Genomic DNA, 17850 nt, shown 5'->3' on the forward strand with positions numbered 1-17850 from the left:
GATGGGCACCAATAGGCGGCACTGATATGCAGCACTGATGGTCACTGACAAGCGGCTGTGATGGGCACTGATTGGCGGTACTGATTGGCACTGACAGGTGGCACTGATGGGCAGCACCGATGATGAGGTTCTGACAGGTGTTACTGTAGGGCACTGATTGGCAATGTGATGGGCACTGACTGGCACTGTAGTGGGCACTAATTGGCACTTTATTGGGCACTGACAGGCGATCCTGAGGGGGCACTGACTGGCAGATGATGGGTACCTTTTGGGCAACTGTGGTGGCACATCTGATGGGGCTGTGCTGAATAATCAATGTGCTGATTATCAGCACAGACCCCCCTCTGACAGGGAAAGCCTGTCAGCACGAACTGAGGAATGGCGTTTATCGGCACTTCCTGATTCACCGCCTGGGGCATGATGGGACTGTGACGTCATAAGGGGCAGGCCCCATGCCTATATAAATCGTTGCGCACCACACACACAGCATTACAGCGGGAGAGAGCTTTGTGTCAACATCGGTAGAAGAGAAGAGGGAAGAAGACTGAGAAGACAAGGCCAACGCTAGTAAAAAAAGAGTAAAAGAGCTGGAAGAAGATAGCGGAGGAGCCCGGCAGAAGGCATTGGAGAGCAGGAGAAGAACCGTAGAGCACAGAGAAGACACCGGAGAGCAGGAGAAGAGAGCGGAGAAGTCAGAAGAGACTCCCGAAGTCGAAAGAGGACCCACGGAGCTGCCTAATAAATTACTTTTTTTTCCCCCAAGGTGAATGGGTAGGGGTACGATGTACCCTGTACACATTCACATGGGGTGTGGGGCCAGGATCTGGGGGCCCCCTTATTAAAGGGGGCTCCCGGATTCCGATAAGCCCCAGCCCACAGACTCCGACAACCAACGGCCAGGGTTGTCGGGAAGAGGCCCTTGTCCTCATCAACATGGGTATAGGGTGCTTTGGGGTGGGGTCAGTTCCAAATACCAGTCAATATTGGCACAAAACTTTCAGGCTTCTGCTAGAAAGCTGAACATGAACTTTATCTTTCAGCATGACAACGACCCAAAGCATACATCCAAATCAACAAAGGAATGGCTTCACCAGAAGTTTTCGAATAGCCCAGACCTGAATCCGATTGAAAATCTGTGGGGTGATCTGAAGAGGGCTGTGCACAGGAGATGCCCTTGAGTGTTTATGCAAAGAAGATTGGGCAAATATTGCCAAGTCAAGATATGCCATGCTGATAGACTCATACCCAAAAAGACTGAGTGCTGTAATAAAACCAAAAGGTGCTTCAACAAAGTATTAGTTTAAGAGAGTGCACACTTATGCAACCATATTATTTTATTGTTTTATTTTTACTTCCCTCTGCCTAAAAGATTTCAGTTTGTTGTTCAACTGAGTTGTAAAGTTTATAGGTCACATTAAAAGGTGGAAACAGTTCTGAGATGATTTATCTTTGTCTATTTTTTGGGGGGTTTAAGTAGATTAACAGCTACAGGTCTGGACTAAAGTTGGGTGGGAACAAAAACAGTTAGCAGCAACCACTGGTCTCCAGCAGAAGTTGCCTCTCTGAGGCAAGAAAATAGACTTTGCAGGAGGATTGCTGCTCTGTATGATAGTTATGAAAAGGAAAGACAATTTACTAAGGAAAGAGATTTATTTTGCATTGAAGATTCTTTGTGCGGCCTGGAATGCTAGTTTAACCTATCAGGCCACCTGGTGATGCTGCAAGCAAGGAGGAAGTTACAGCCCAGTCATTAGGAACCCAAAATCACCTACAGTATCTCACAAATAATAAAGCACTGTGAAAGTTGGCTACTGTGGACTAAAAAGAACACTGATAAAGTAAACTGAGTAGATTTTAAAATATTAAGTTTGCTAAAGAGAGAACAAAGCAGAATCCGTTTTCTTTTAGATTCTCTCTCTCCAACTCGAAATATGTAGGGAGCAGGCAGGGGAGAAACATGAGCTATACAGCTCTAAAAACAACAGGCTTTACGTGCTTCCTGGATATGAACCTAAATGTTAATATTTATTAAATTTTTACCTGGCTAAAAAATAAAAAATAAATTATAATTTTAATCACAAAACCATTGTACATCTAGAGGAGGTCAGTAAGGCAATGATATGGTCAAACCCAACAACTTTGTTTTATTATATATCAGGCTGCAATATCATCTCCGATCACATAACTGACAATTCCATACATAAAACATAAAATGTCACCATGGCAGTGTTTCATTGCATTCAAAATAAATCCGTCACATTCGGATTTCTTCTCACAATACAAATTATTGCCAAACAATGTAAGTGTAAATATTGAACCCCCTCTGTAAGAGGAAGGAAAGTGAAGCACAAGCACCAAAATAAGAGCAGTGGTGAAGAAGGTTTTAACGAATACATTTTTCCTACAGCATCAAGTGCAGAAATAAACTGAAAAAGACAGAAAGCAAACAATTAGAGAATATAATAATTTGCTCAATAGCAGAGACTAAAGCATAATTAAAGCACAACTATAGTCAGCATTGAAAAAAATTCCATGTATTCATAGGAAAACAACACATACAGTAGGTGAGCACAAAATGGTGGTCTTCTTCCAGGAAGGTGACAAAGCTTCAGGGCCTGAAGTAAATTCAATTAATTGTTGTCACCCTCAGCAGCTGCACAAGGTACACTGAGAAGGGGTGTTCACATTGTCACTGATAACACACTCCAACCACCTACCAATGAGAGCCTGAAACATGATCTAAGAGGGCACCCTGTGTCTGGAAGAAGTGATTCAGGATGCCTTTTTGGATCCCACCTCTCAGCTCTGGTGGACTGACAGGGGGAGAGGGGGGGACCATGTGCTTCCTAGGAGAAGGTAACTAAAATAAGGAATCAAACACCCCACACCTGTAGTTAGCACAGCCAAGGCCCTGCATAGGGCAGAAATCTCTAGGTGAGATAGTCCAATTACCCAGAAGAGCCAGCTGCAGTCGTTCTGTCTCATTAAACATAGTCTAAGTGGACTGAGAACATGATCTAACTGGAACAGGAGTAGGATGCAAAACGCCTTTAGGCCAGGCCAAGTGTTCTCTGTCGTGAGTACTAATGCCCCTGGGATTTCTAGAGACACCTGGGTGAAGTGTACATTGCCTGGAGATGCAGCTGCAGCAGTTCTGTCTCTGAAACAACATTCAGGAATCATGATCTGGATTCACAAATGGGCAAGTCAGAGCCTTCTAGGTGAGTACTAATGACTCCGGAGAGTAACACAGTGGTGCTCCCAAGGAAATTAGAGGAATATTAAGGGAAGATGTCTTAACAGTGATGTGTGGCTTTCACATTTGACTGCTACAAACCATCCACTAGTATGCCAAGTGACACCGGATAGTATGTCTATGTGATGTATCACGGTCATCTCTCAAGTGCAACAGTGCAGAAATTAGAATTTGCGTGGAAACATTCCTTTCTTGTCTTGCTAATATCAGCAGTGGGTTGCTTTGCAATCCAAGAAGAAGCGGGGTTAGCAGTTGGCGCCAACTCATGGGCAATCAGAAGTTCCCTTATATTTCTCGGTTACCAGCACTCTTGTTAAACATTATATGATGCATATAAAAAGTGCTTTTGAAAAAGTATTCATACCCCTTGCAATTTTCCACATTTTGCCATGTCACACCCAAAAATTTAAATGTATTGTATGTGATAGACCAACACAAAGTGGCACATAATTGTAAAGTGGAAGGAAAACGATAATGGTTTTCACATTTTTTAACAAATAAATATCTGAAAAGTGTGGTGTGAATTTGTATTCAGCCCTCCTGAGTCAATACTTTGAAGAACCTCCTTTCTCTGTAATTACATCTGAAATTTTTTTTGGGGATGTCTCTACCAGCTTTGCACATCTAGAGAAATTTTTGCCTATTCCTCTTTGCAAAATAGCTCACTCAAGCTCTGTCGGATTGGATGGAGAGCATCTGTGAACAGCAATTTTCAAGTCTTGCCACAGATTCTAGGGTTGCACCGATACTAGTAGCGGTATCAGTGCTGATACAGAGTATTCAGAAGTATCGGCACACGTGCAAATGCACCGATACCTGAAACCGACGCCTTTAGGCTCGGTTCTTTGAGTTATTAGTGGGTCTCCCCAGGGGTCAAGTCCTGGGGAAAAAAGTGTGGGAACTCCCACCCAAGATCCACTCCCCCACCAAAAAAAATGATATGCTCATATGCATAATTACTAAAAAGCATGTTTTTTCTAAATCCCGCGATAACTCGCGGCAGACCTCCGCAATGTCTCCTGGGAACAATGACAAAAGCTCCCAGGAGACATTGCGGCATCGAGGAAGTGACGGAATACCCGCACACTACCCGATGAATCCATATACAGGAAGCGGCCAGTAACATAAAGGATTACTAAGGTTCGCCTGCCCCCAGGCCCGTCGGAACCCGACAGGCAAACCAAACAACTGCTTGGGGCCTTGAGTTGGCCAGGGGCCCAGAGCTGGCCAGGGGCCCCAGCAGGGCTGGCCCTTGCCGCACCGCTGCTTCCTCCTGCAGTCCTTTTGGCCGCGCGGAACAGGAGATTTAGTTTCCTGTTCCCGACCGGACTGACAAGAAGTGCACACACTGAGTGTTCACTTCCTTTCAGTTCCGGGCCGGGAACAGCAAACTGAATCTCCTGTTCCACGCGGCCGACCGGACTGCAGGAGGAAGCAGCGGTGCGGCAATGGCTGGCGTCTTGTTAGGCTCTGCGGAGGATAAAGGTAGACTGTCTTGAGCGGGGGTATAGCCGTATCCTGGATGGTGGGGAAAGGAGTGCTGCCCATACACGTGTATGCAGGCTAGAGAAGATTGTAAGATATCCTAACAAATTATGTAATGTTTTCGGCAGCAATCCCCCCCAGGCCTTAACTTAATAAAATTCAGTAAGCCCCCCGCTTCTCAACTTGAAAATGTGACTTTTTTTTCTATGCTTGGGCCCCCAAATTCCTTCAAACGACCCTGCCTGCCCCTGACAGTGACTTTTTTTTGTATATTTCTATTTCTTCATCTGCAGATCAAAGGGATGTTTAACCCCTTATTAACCTACAAATAAACTTCTGATAATAATTGGCAAAGCCAAGAAAACGTTGCAGAGGACGTAACCCCATGGGTCGGGGCCACTGTAGGACTGCTGAAAGTTTCCGTCCCTATGCCCTATTATACCAGCATACACGGCTCTTGGGAGCAAGAACTTTTTGCGGTGAAATGGCCCATAAGGACAGGGCTAGATTTTTAGAGGGGTAGGGCTGGTGGGGGTGTAGCATCCTTCTTTAGTTGGGCTGTTAGGATTACCTTTAGTTTTTTGGCTCCACTGTAGTGGGTGGAGCATTTATTGTGTTGGTCTGTTCAGAGTGTTCTGAGCTGAGAGTTTGAGTACTCCCACCTGCCTCTGAATGAAACTTCCAGAGCACAGGGCAGGGAGATTTATTATGCCCCAGCCAATCCCTGGAAAGAGGCATTCAGAAAGTGGCTGGGGAGGTGATAAATGTGCAGGAGGCATGAGGAGAGTGTTCTTCTCCCTCAAGGGAGGGTTCCAGTTCTCTTGGGGCTGTTGCCACTGTAGGCAGCCCCACCAAAGAAGCTACAGTTTGGGCCTCACCAGCTGCGGGACTGAGGGCCTGGGGAAGATTGCCTGAGGATTACATTTGCTGAAGGATACTGCAATGAAGTCCTGGGTCTGGAGAAGGCGCTTGTTATCTCCCTCATCTTCAAGTTGTTGCTGGGGGGTGGAAGACAACACCTGGGACACTGTGAGTAAAGATCCTGCTGGGGACTGTTGGTTGTGCAAGTGCTAGAGGGAAACCAAGAGCCAGAGGTCGCTATGTGGACTGCTGCTGTAGGGTTCTAGATATACTGGCCATTCCCTCTGACCTCCAGAAGATAAGGTTGTTACTAGCCCTATTGGAGTATCCAGTGATCCTAAGCCCTTCTCCTGTTAAAGTTCTTCAGCAATAAATTCTAAAAAGACATCCCCTAGATTGAGCCTGCATTGTTGGTGTGTGTGTGTGGGACAGTGCTTTTGTGACTGGCAGCTCTTTTGTGAATCTATTTGGGAGAACCTGGGCATATTCCAAGCGGCTCCTTCAAGGGTAAGTGCTGCTTTGCTTTATCCCATATAGTATATCATGAAGAGTATAGAACAGAAGTATGGAATATAGTGTACTTAACTTAGGATATGCTTCACATACTTACTTATAAGGATGATGAACAGTAGCGCACATACCACTCCCATGACCATCATCATCTGTGGAAAAAAACAATCATTGGCTGACACATCCTACTACTTATGATTCATGTCATATTGCTTTAACTATCAAACTTGAGAGTAGGAGACCACTGATTATTATAATAATACAGGAATTATACACAACACATTGTGCAGAGCTTTACAAAGATTCTCAATGAAAATTTCTCTGCATTTTCATTTAGGGTAACATGTTTTTTATTGATGCTGTAAAATAGTTTATAAAATGTGTTTAATCAAATAACAGAGCCATGGAATACACAGCACGGTAACACAAATGTCTCCATGCTTTTACATTAGTGAATTTTATAATTTAATTCTTTTGAATCTGTATATAAAGCTATGAATGTTTCTTTTGGATAGATTATGAATCAGGTTATTAGGTATGCCCTGAGTGTATGCTGTGAACGCATACAGTCCTGTACAAAAGTATCACTCAGATGTGCATACATCCTTCATGTACGCTAGCCTGTTGTGGATTTTGCTGTTGGCAGCATACTATATCCACTTCTGGCCCGGGCCAATTCTGACACTTCGTTTCTACATGTAAAGATCATCTTTTTTGCTAGAAAATTACATAGAACCCCCAAACACTATATATATTTTTTTTAGCAGAGACCCTAGAGAATACAATGGCTGTCATTGCAACTTTTTATCTCGCACGGTATTTGCGCAGCAATTTTTCAAAACAGTTTCATGCTTAAAAAAAAACAGGAAAGTTAGCCCAATTTTTTGTATAATGTGAAAGATGAAGTTACGCCGAGTAAATAGATACCTAACATGTCACGCTTCAAAATTGCACACGCTCGTGGAATGACGCCAAACTTCGGTACTTAAAAATCTCCATAGGCGACGCTTAAATTTTTTTTACTGGTTACATGTTTTGAGTTACAAAGGAGGTCTAGGGCTAGAATTATTGCTCTCGCTTTATCGTTTGCGGCGATACCTCACATGTGTGGTTTGAACACCATTTTCATATGTGGGCGGGTCTTACGTATGTGTTCGCTTCTGCGTGACACTTTTATTCCTATTGCAAGTAATGTAAACATCCCTTGTAATAGGAATATGCATGACAGGACCTCTTTACAGTGAGATATGGGGTCAATAAGACCCCACATCTCACCACTAGGCTGGGAAGGCTAAAAAAAAAAAAAAAAAAAATCACAGCTTCACAGCCGAAGCGGCGTTGTTTTTTTTAATGCAGAGGCCGGGCATGACGTAATAACATTGCGCCCGGCCTCCGACGATCATAGAGACTTCGGCGACCATCTGGTCCGCCAGAAATCTCTGTGATCTGCATCCGGGGGCCGGCGGTTCCTGTCACCGACTCATCGCACAGGTGAGTTGGTAGAAGCACCGGAGGGCGGCGGGAGGGGGGGGGACATCCCCTTTCGCCGCCCGTAGGAACGATCAATCGGTGGAACAGCCCATATGATTGTTCCTATGGTGTATGGAATCGCTGGCTGAAAATGCCAATATCTGAATGATGCCTGTAGCTTCAGGCATCATTCAGATATAGCCCCACAAAGCCCAGGACGTCATATGGCGTCCTCTGGGCGCCAAGTGGCTATACACCATCTGTGCCTCCTGGGCACTAAAATATGCCCATTTTATATACTGTACAGGACAAAGTGCCCATGTGCATGAGGCCTATTGGAAGATACTGGTACAAGTGGAAGAAAATGCCCACAGCCTGCGGGAGAGGAAGATCAGGTAAATAAGTCTACTATTTATTCCAAATTCCCATAGACAGAAATGTGCAGTTAAGAGAATTTTTTGGTTTCTTGGCATTCGGATTTAAAGAACTGCATGGACAGATGCCAGACCTTTAGGATTTGTAGTTGCCAGGATATCCAAAGAGATCAAAAAATTGGATTACTGCCCCTCATTTTCAGTGCTGGTAAAAGATATTTAGAATTGGAAGCAGACAATAGCCCTGTGAGCAATGATATCGCTTATATATCTAGCTCATCACTGATGAAAAAGATGACTGCAAACACAGTGGTAGTAAATGTCATTACATGGTTCAAACATCAATATTATAATAATCTCTAATAATTTATAGTATTATGAAAAATCAGCCTTTATTAGTAGATATGTGCATGTTTTCATTTGTTAATCTAGTTATTTTATTTAGTTAAAATCAGTTGCTTCGTTCAATTTGTTTTCGGAATTCATCTTCGGAATTCATATTTGGAATTTTCAAATTTTCTTTGAATTGACAGTTTTTTTCGTTTTGAAACAATCAAATCAATATATTTTCGAATTGTTTAAAACAAAAATGTTTTATTTTTTTCCGGTTCGAATGCAGCAAAGTGAACAAACACAATCTTCATCAAATGATTACAATGACTCTTTAAATCATCTTTGGCTTAACAAAAACAGCATTATTTTGAAATGCTACTCTAATAACACACATAGCCAGATTCAGGTACAGTTATGACGGCGTATCAGTAGATACGCCATCGTAACTCCGAATCCGCACCGTCGTATATTTAAGCGCATGCTCAAACTGAGATACGCTTAAATGTTGCTAAGATACGACCAGTGTAAGTCTCCTACGCCGTCGTATCTTAGCTGTCTATTTACGCTGGCCGCTAGGGGCGTGTACGCTGATTTACGCCTAGAATATGTAAATCAGCAAGATACGCCTATACACGAACGTACGCACGGCCGTCGTAGTAAAGCTACGCCGTTTGTGTAAGGCGTTTTCAGGCGTAAAGGTCCATCAAGACATGGATGAGAGAGTTTGGGGTTGAGGAACTTGACTGGCTTGACCTCAACCCGATAGAACACTTTTGGGATGAATTAGAGCGGAGACTGTGAGCCAGGTCTTTTCATCTAACATCAGTGCCTGACCTCACAAATGCACTTCTAGAAGAATTATCAAACATTCCCATAGACACTCTCCTAAACCTTGTGGACAGCCTTCCCAGAACAGTTGAAGCTGTTATAGCTGCAAAGGGTGGACCAACTCAATATTGAACCCTACGGACTAAGACTGAGATTCCATTGAAGTTCATGTGCTTGTAAAGGTAGGCAGGCGTCCCAATACTTCTGGTAATATAGTGTGTGTATATATAAGTAGGTGTTGGGCTGCAGTTTGTCTGCTGACCTAATAGGTGGCACTGTGCTTCTTCTACAGGCTGGAAGGAAACCATTAGGGACTAATTTGTTCCTAGTATGGGCTCCAGGCAGCCATCTTGGGAAGGATATATCACAGGATATATCTTTTGCCAGCTTCTTGGAACGGTCTCCCACCACCAGCCAGATAAACTGCAAGGATTCTGGAAAACTCAGGATAACCCAGTAATCTGGAATTACTCCCCAGTCATTCTGTGGTCTGTAAACACATTGTATACTGAAAAAGTGCCTTGTTGACAGACATTACCTTTCTGATTGAAGAAGTGTGTGACATGCAACATATATGTAGTGCCAAATCTGTAAAATCCTTTATTTTATTCTGTTTCCACAATATAAATTATTGTTATAGTACCAACTTGTGTTGACTACCCACTTTTTGGGTATATTGGTCATGCCCTCATGTAGCTCACCTAACATGCAAGCATCTGTACTTTTCCTGCAGGTTCTTGACCAGTGAATACAATTTTTTGCATACAGCTTGTTTAGTTTGATTTTAGTAATAATAATCAGGAATCATCATGGGTGCGTGGATAGGGGATGCGTCATGAAAGCTTTTTTTTTTTTGTTAGGGTAGTATGATCTATGAACTTTAATTAGTTTAAGAGAGTCTTGTGAGTTCCTTAATGTACATTTGATAAGTATATATAAATAACTACCATTAAAATCTAGCCTTATTCGTAAAGGATTTCCACGTTGTTTTTCTCAGATTAACGATTCTCACCTTGCAGTTCTTCCACCAGTACTTCCTCTTAAGTTTGGCTGCACTTGTCTCAAACTGCGAGGCCCCGGCCTGGAGTGCATCTGCCCTGTTATCCAGCTCTGACAGCTTCTGGTCGCGATCTAGGACCTTGTCCACATTTACACGCATGATGTCCACCACCTGCCACCAGCATCAGCAACCAGAAAAACAAAAACACAGACATCATCAGAGAAGTTAATGTGGCGCAAATGACAAAAAACAGTACAGAATAAACTTTGTGTCCCAGTGACTTCAGTTGTTAAAGATGAAGGTTTTATTCCCAGAAAAATGATGTTATCAACAGTACAAGAAACGTGGAAAAGCAGAAAAATAATAGCATACCAAAAGTGGCAGTATCATCATAAAATGATACACAAAATAAATTGAATTTAATTACATTCAAGAATAAATATTTTAGGCTGGCCATGCAGTAACAGACATTTAAACGTGTAGCACCCTCTAGTGTGCTAGAAGAGTAGTACATTTTGTAAGGACAGGTAACATTTCCAGTTTTGGCTGTCAGCCAAGCCTGGTTGTGTTTTGATCTAGACTGTGAGTGGCTCAGGGTAGTGCTGGGTGACTCACAGGTAGTATCACCAGGACCTCCCACTTCTTTCCAGAATGTTCTGGTGTTTTCCTTAAAGAGATGTGGAGCTACCTGGGGTATTCTGAGGAGCCCTGACCAATCCCCAATCTGGGGCAGGTCTCCTTAAATACCAAGGGTCAGCCCAGCTGGTGAGAAATTGATCGAGTGGAAGATGGAGTGTTTGGCTGTCGGGGCCTTTGAGGGAGCTCCTCAGTCTGGGGGGGGGGGGGGAGTGACCTGGGCTCGGGTGCGAAAGGGACCCTCTTACAACCTACAAAGGTGTTCTGACCAGGAGACACAGGAGGTGCAAGAGAGGACAGCGGGAGAACACTGCAAGACAAGTCTCCAGGAGTTCCAAAGAGGCAGCCAAGAGGGCTGGTGAGTGTTCACACAGTCATGAGGACTGGGAGGCACGCCTGAGAGGACTGAGATGCAGCAGTCTGAGATGGGTGCAGAGCCAGTCAAAATGTCACAGTACTCAAAAACTGAAAAATGGCCTAGTAGTAAAAGAGTACTTCAAACTAGTACTGGTTTAAAGTGATTGTAAAGCTTTGTTTTTTTTAAATAACATACATGTCATACTTACCTCCACTGTGCAATTCGTTTTGCACAGAGTGGCCCTGATCCTCCTCTTCTGGGGTCCCCTGACGGCGCTATAAGCTCCTCCCCACATCACATAACCCCCTAGGAGAAGCGCTCTCCCGGGGGGGGGGGGTTACCTTGTGGGCAAGCTCCCGACTCCAGCATTTGCGTCCATAGATGCAGAATGTAGGATTCGGCCCCACACCCCGGCACCCACGTCATTGGATTTGATTGACAGCAATAGGAGGCAATGACTGCACTGCTATCAATCTATCAAATCAAGAGCCGAGACAACGGGCAGAGAGGGTAAATGCCTCTCTGGCGTGGGAATTACGTGGCTCAGCTGACAGAAGATTTTCTTTACCTTAATGCACAGATTCTGAGATATGGTCAGGTTCCTTTCAGATCATGGAGCGGCTTTGTGACATCAGATGATAGCAGGCAATAGCCCACTATAAGCGGACTCCATGTCATAGGAGAGAAAAGTTAGTGCGCTCCTGTGACCTACAAGAGAAGTTAAAAAAAAAAAGATGGTCTTATGTCGCCTACTTCTGGGTTTAGGGAGCACACATTTGTGCCCCCCCCCCCACTGTGATTGTACACAACAAGTCCAATTATTCACAGCTGGGACATGCTGATCAGCTGTGTACATTTACAGCCTAGAGCTCTGTGTTGACATTCACAGGGAACATCAGTTCAAAGCAGTGATGAGAAACTTAGAGATCAGTTAGTAAAAACAGCACACTGTACACACATTACACATAGTTAGGCCCATATTTAACCCCTTGATCGCCCTAGATGTTACCCCTTCCCAGCCAATGTCGTTGGTACGGTGACAGTGTATAGTATTATCACTGCATTAATGTCACGGGCGATGACAGTGCCAGTTAGTCTCCCCCAGCATTAGTTAGTGTCAGATCACTTGCCACACTAAAGTCCCATTATAAGAAAGGATAAAAAAAAAAAAATACAAATTCCTGTATATCAGTGTTTCTCAACTCCAGTCCTTAAGGCGTCCCAACAGGTCATGTTTTTAGGTTTCCCATTATTTTGCACAAGTGATTTGATCAGTTTTACTGCCTTAGTAATGACCACGGCAGTTTCCCCTGAGGGAAATCTTGAAAACATGACCTGTTGGGGCGCCTTGAGGACTGAGGACTGGAGTTGAAAAACATTGATATAAACCATAGTTTGTAGATGCTATAACAGTCATGCAAACCAATCAAGATACACTTATTAGTATTTTTTTAAAACAAAAACAGGTATACATTTTGTAAATTTTGTGCAAAATTTAGGAAGAAATTATGGGCCAGATTCACAGAACAAATACGCCGGAGTATCTACTGATAGTTTATACTCAAGTGCTTTGTGGATCAAGCACTTACGAAAAAAACTTGCGGTGGTGTAACGTAAAGAAGATACGTTACGCCGCCGCATTTGTACCTGAATCTGGCCCTATATTTTTTACATTTTTTTATTAGATATGTTTTATAGCATAAATTTTTTGTATTTTTTCGTTTATATCACACAAAAATATAAAACTCAGTGGCGATCAAATACCACCAAAAAAGCTATTGTGTAAAAAATAATAATAAAAAAATAATAATTATATATATATATATATATATATATATATATATATAAATGTAATTTGGTTACAGGCAGTGTTGCATGACTGCGCAATTGGCAGTTAATGTAGCGCAGTATCGAATAGCAACAAAAATGCCTAGTCAGGGGGTATAATCTTCTAGAGCTAAAGTGGTTAAAGTCATTTTATGGTCTAAAAGGCATGAGAGCATTGTTGGGCGAAATGTGGATTTAGCAAAATGGTTAAACAGAAGTTGGTTTCATAAAATACAGAATTCATTTGAGCTAATATAAAATAATAATATAATATCATAAGTAAGCAGCAGACTGTCCTACTGTTATTTTATGTCTTTTATTGCCACCTAGTGTGGAGAGACTGAATTGTCACCAAATGAATGCTGCTTGGAATTAAATGCATTAAAAAACTTGCAGCAATTTATGATTTTATTTTTTGTCAGGAGCAATACACAATTGAGGGTCTCCACATGTACACCGGGTAATATTTTAGTGCTTGTCATCATGTTAAATAAAATAAAATTGCTTTGCTAGTGTACCCTAGAAATATTAATTTATACAATTTTAGTTGAATTTATCTGACCTCTCCTGGACCCTAGCTAGATTACTGTACACTAATCCCTATGCCCTAATTTTGCACTGATGAAATGAAATGCTCTCAAGGAAGCTGTTTGCACAATTGTATATATGGCAGATGCCATGAAGTGCATCAGTGGTTGATGATGTTGGTACTACATCATGCTATGCTAGGATCTCAGCTATGGGGAACGACTGCAGGCAGTGAACTTGTTCTCCCTGGAGAAGAGAAGCTTGAGAGGGGATATGACTGCAATGTACAAATACCGTACTGGTGACCCCCACAATAGGGATAAAACTTTTCCATGCACGTGAATTTAAAAAATCACGCGGCCGTTCACACGTTCACGGACCCGATCGCCGGTGGAGACCCGCGATCGGTCCCCGGAGCTGAAGAACGGGGAGAGCCGTGTGTAAACACCGCTTCCCCTTTCTTCACTGTGGCGGCTGCATCGACCGTGTCATCCCTTTTATAGGGGGACACAATTGATGACATCACACCTACAGCCACACACCCTACAGTTGTAAACACACTTCAGGGAACACATAACCCCATCAGCGCCCCCTGTGGTTAACTCCCAAACTGCAACTGTCATTTTCACAATAAACAATGCATTTTAAATGCATTTTTTGCTATGACAATGGTCCCAAAAATGTGTCAAAATTGTCCAAAATGTCTGCCATAATGTCGCAGTCATGAAAAAAATCGCTGATCGCCGCCATTAGTAGTAAAAAAAAAATAATTAATAAAAATGCAATAAAACTATCCCCTCTTTTGTAAACGCTATACATTTTGCGCAAACTAACCGATAAACGCTTATTGCGTTTTTTTTTACCAAAAATAGGTAGAAGAATATGTATCGGCCTAAACTGAGTAAACATTTTTTTTTTTGATATTTTTGGGGGATATTTATTATAGCAAAAAGTAAAAAATATTGAATTTTTTTCTAAATTGTCGCTCTATTTTTGTTAATAGCGCAAAAAATAAAAATCGCAGAGGTGATCAAATACCAGCAAAATAAAGCTCTATTTGTGGGAAAAAAAGGACGGCAATTTTGTTTGGGAGCCACGTCGCACGACCGCACAATTGTCAGTTAAAGCGACGCAGTGCCGAATCGCAAAAAGGGGCAAGGTCCTTTAGCTGCATTTTGGTCCGGGTCTTAAGTGGTTAAAGTTCGTAGAGCAGCTGGAGGTCCGGAAATTGCATATCCCTGGCGTAGAGTTCCTTACTGTAAGAGCGGTAAGGATGTAGAATTCTCTTCCACAAACAGTGGTTTTAGTAGGGAACATCCATAATTAAAAAAAACTATTAGATGGGCACCTTAACGACCACAACATACAGGGGTATAGAATGTATTATTAACATAAAAGCACTCACACAGGTTGGACTTGATGTATTTTTTCAACCTCACCAACTATGTAACAATGTAACTATCATACATAACGGTTAGCTATTTTCTGTTCACAATTTTTATAGTCAAATACGTTGCACTGCTTTTAGATTTGTAATAAAGTGGGGAAATCTTCTGTTTTTAGAAAGCTTGTCCTGTTATTATTTTATAGTGAGTCACTTTTCACCTGGGGCATAGCTGTGAGAGGTGCGGAAGGTTCCACTGTTCCTGTGCCCATCACTTAAAGGGGTTGTAAAGATTCGTGTTTTTTTTACCTTAATGCATCCTATGCATTAAGTTGAAAAAACACCTGGCAATCTCCGACCCCCCATTTTACTTACCTGAGCCCGTTCATCTCCTCAGCGTGTCCCCGCCATCCTCCTCTCCACGGAGTCCTGGCTTTGATTGGATAGATTGATAGCAGCGCCATTGGCTCCCACTGCTGTCAATCAAATCCAATGATGCGACCACCGGGGGTGTGGCCGGATCCGGCATTCGTGTCTGTGGACCCAAATGCTGGACTCGGGAGCACGCCCGCAAGGTAACTCCCCCTCAGGAAAGCGCTTCTCTAAGGGGGTTATCTAATGAGGGGAGGAGCCGCAAGAGCCACCGAGGGACCCCAGAAGAGGATGATCGTGGCCACTGTGTGCAAAACGAGCTGCACAGTAGAGGTAAGTATAACATGTTTGTTATTTAAAAAAAATAAAAAAGGATGCCTCGTACACACAGTCAGACTTTCCGGGAAAAAAAGTCAGACAGGCTTTTATTCTCGGAAAGTCCGGCCGTGTGTAGCCTCCGTCAGATTTTTTTGGTCGGAAGTCCGACGGACCTTAGATAGAGAACCTGTTCTCTATCTTTCCGTCAGACTTCCGACAGGCTCACGGCAGACTTTTGCATTGTAAAAAGTCTGACCGTGTGTACGAGGCATTAGTATCACTGGAATGGAAACAGCGCCCAGAGGCGATTCAGTTCGCATGTGTTGCGCTTTACAAGTTTTTCACTCACTCAAGGTCCATACATACAATCAGAAAATTGTATGAAAAATTCAGCGTTCAAAGTGATAGTATGGTAATCTGATCGATAGTTCACAGCTTCCAAGAGCCGATCACGACAATTCATGCAAAAATATCCAATGAAACAAACACGAAAAATGTTCACGTACAGTACCAGATTGTATGATTTACATTTCATCAGTATAGTTGTCATTCGAAAATACAATACTAATACACTACAGCACATTACATCACTTATACATTTTTAATTTGATGTTTAAGAATTCTTGTACTTTAGTAACCTATTCGTTTTCAATATGAGACTAGCATGCAAAAAAAACAACAAAAAAACGGATGATCATTCAGCCGATAATCTTATTGTGTGTACCAGCCATTAGTCACAACGGCTCCTACCCTCCTTTTCCTTGGTTTGTTACATCCTTCACATAATAAAGTTGTATTTCCATATCCTTATATTCATTTTCCCAGACTGGTGTCTGCTGTTTAATGGATTCAGACAATGAAAGAAATCAGGAGGAGATTAAACACAACACAATTGAACTCTCTCTGGTCATCTCTATCCATTCTTACTGCATATTCATTTGTATGCACCTTTTGTGTGTTGTTGCTTGTATTTCAGTGTGTTCTCCGTGTCACGTACAGAATGATGGCTTGGCCTCTAGCATTCTGAAAATACTTTCACCATGTTGGCCTTTCTGATGGGTATATTCCAAGCAGGGTATTGGCTGCCCTCTGTATCCTCACCAAAATAATAACCCCCCAGACACTGGGCCAGATTCTCTTAGAATGGCGTATCTATGCGGCGGCGTAACGTATCCGATTTACGTTATGCCGCCGCAACTTACACAGGCAAGTGCTGTATTCTCAAAGCACTTGCTCCGTAAGTTGCGGCGGCGTAGCGTAAATCGCCCGGCGTAAGCCCGTCTAATTCAAATGTGGAAGGGGGGGGACGTGTTTTATGTTAAACTACTGTGACCCGACGTGATTGACGTTTTTCACGAACGGCGCAAGCGCCGTCCGTGGAAATCTCCCAGTGTGCATTGCTCCTAATACGCCGCAAGGACGTCATTGGTTTTGACGTGGACGTAAATTACGTCCAGCCCCATTCACGGACGAGTTTCGCAAACAACTTAACTTTTTTAAATTTTGACGTGGGAACGACGGCCATACTTAACATTGGCTGCGACTCATAGACCCAGGGGCAACTTTACGGCGGGAAAAGCCTAACGTAAACGTCGTAACTTTACTGCGTCGGACGCGCGTACGTTCGGGAATTCGCGTATCTAGCTAATTTGCATACTCTACGCGGATTTCGGCGGACGCGCCACCTAACGGGCCAAAAAAAAAAATGCAGTTAAGATCCGACGGCGTAAGAGACTTACGCCTGTCGGATCTAATGGATATCTATGCGTAACTGATTCTAAGAATCAGGCGCATAGATACGACGGCTCAACTCAGAGATACGACGGCATATCTGGAGATGCGTCGTCGTATCTCCTTTGTGAATCTGGGCCACAGTCTTTGCACAGCTCCTAGCATGCGATTCTGAAATCAGGCAAAGTCAACTTTAAATTGTATAGGGATCCCCTATATTAATAGACTCTGAACAGAATAAGAATAGGAAACTTTAAATTTGCTGTATGAATAGGCAGCCACAGCTTAGATTTTACATGAGACTATTGGGTTTTTAATTACATCTGTTTTACATTTAATGCCTCTTCGTGTGCCACTTGGTGCCTATACCACCAGTGGATACATTGGCTTCAGGGTTGCAGTGCAATACATACAATCTGGTATATTTAAACCAGAATTGTAAAGAAGAATGTTGTAATGCAGTTACCAGATGTAGGTGCAATCAGATCAGTGAGATGCAAGTTCCATGTGGTTCCTGTGGGTTATTGCACTTTGCTGTTCTCTTTATTTAATAACTCTGTAAATGTCAAATCTGTCATA

At 42.8% G+C, this 17850-nt stretch overlaps 1 protein-coding gene across 1 annotated transcript in view; it reads right to left on the reverse strand.

Moving 5' to 3' along the window:
* Positions 1–2119: 2119 nt before the first annotated feature.
* Positions 2120–17850, reverse strand: part of LOC120936564 (vesicle-associated membrane protein 2-like) — a 28716-nt gene continuing 12985 nt past the window's right edge. Inside the window, exons 3-5 of the mRNA XM_040349019.1 lie at positions 10130–10288; positions 6213–6264; positions 2120–2426 (exon numbers count right to left, since the gene is read on the reverse strand). Coding sequence (XP_040204953.1) covers positions 2410–2426; positions 6213–6264; positions 10130–10288 — 228 coding nt within the window. The 3' untranslated portion in view covers positions 2120–2409. The remainder of the gene's footprint in view (positions 2427–6212; positions 6265–10129; positions 10289–17850) is intronic.

The sequence above is a fragment of the Rana temporaria genome, chromosome 4 (assembly GCF_905171775.1).
Source record: "Rana temporaria chromosome 4, aRanTem1.1, whole genome shotgun sequence".
NCBI lineage: Eukaryota > Metazoa > Chordata > Amphibia > Anura > Ranidae > Rana > Rana temporaria.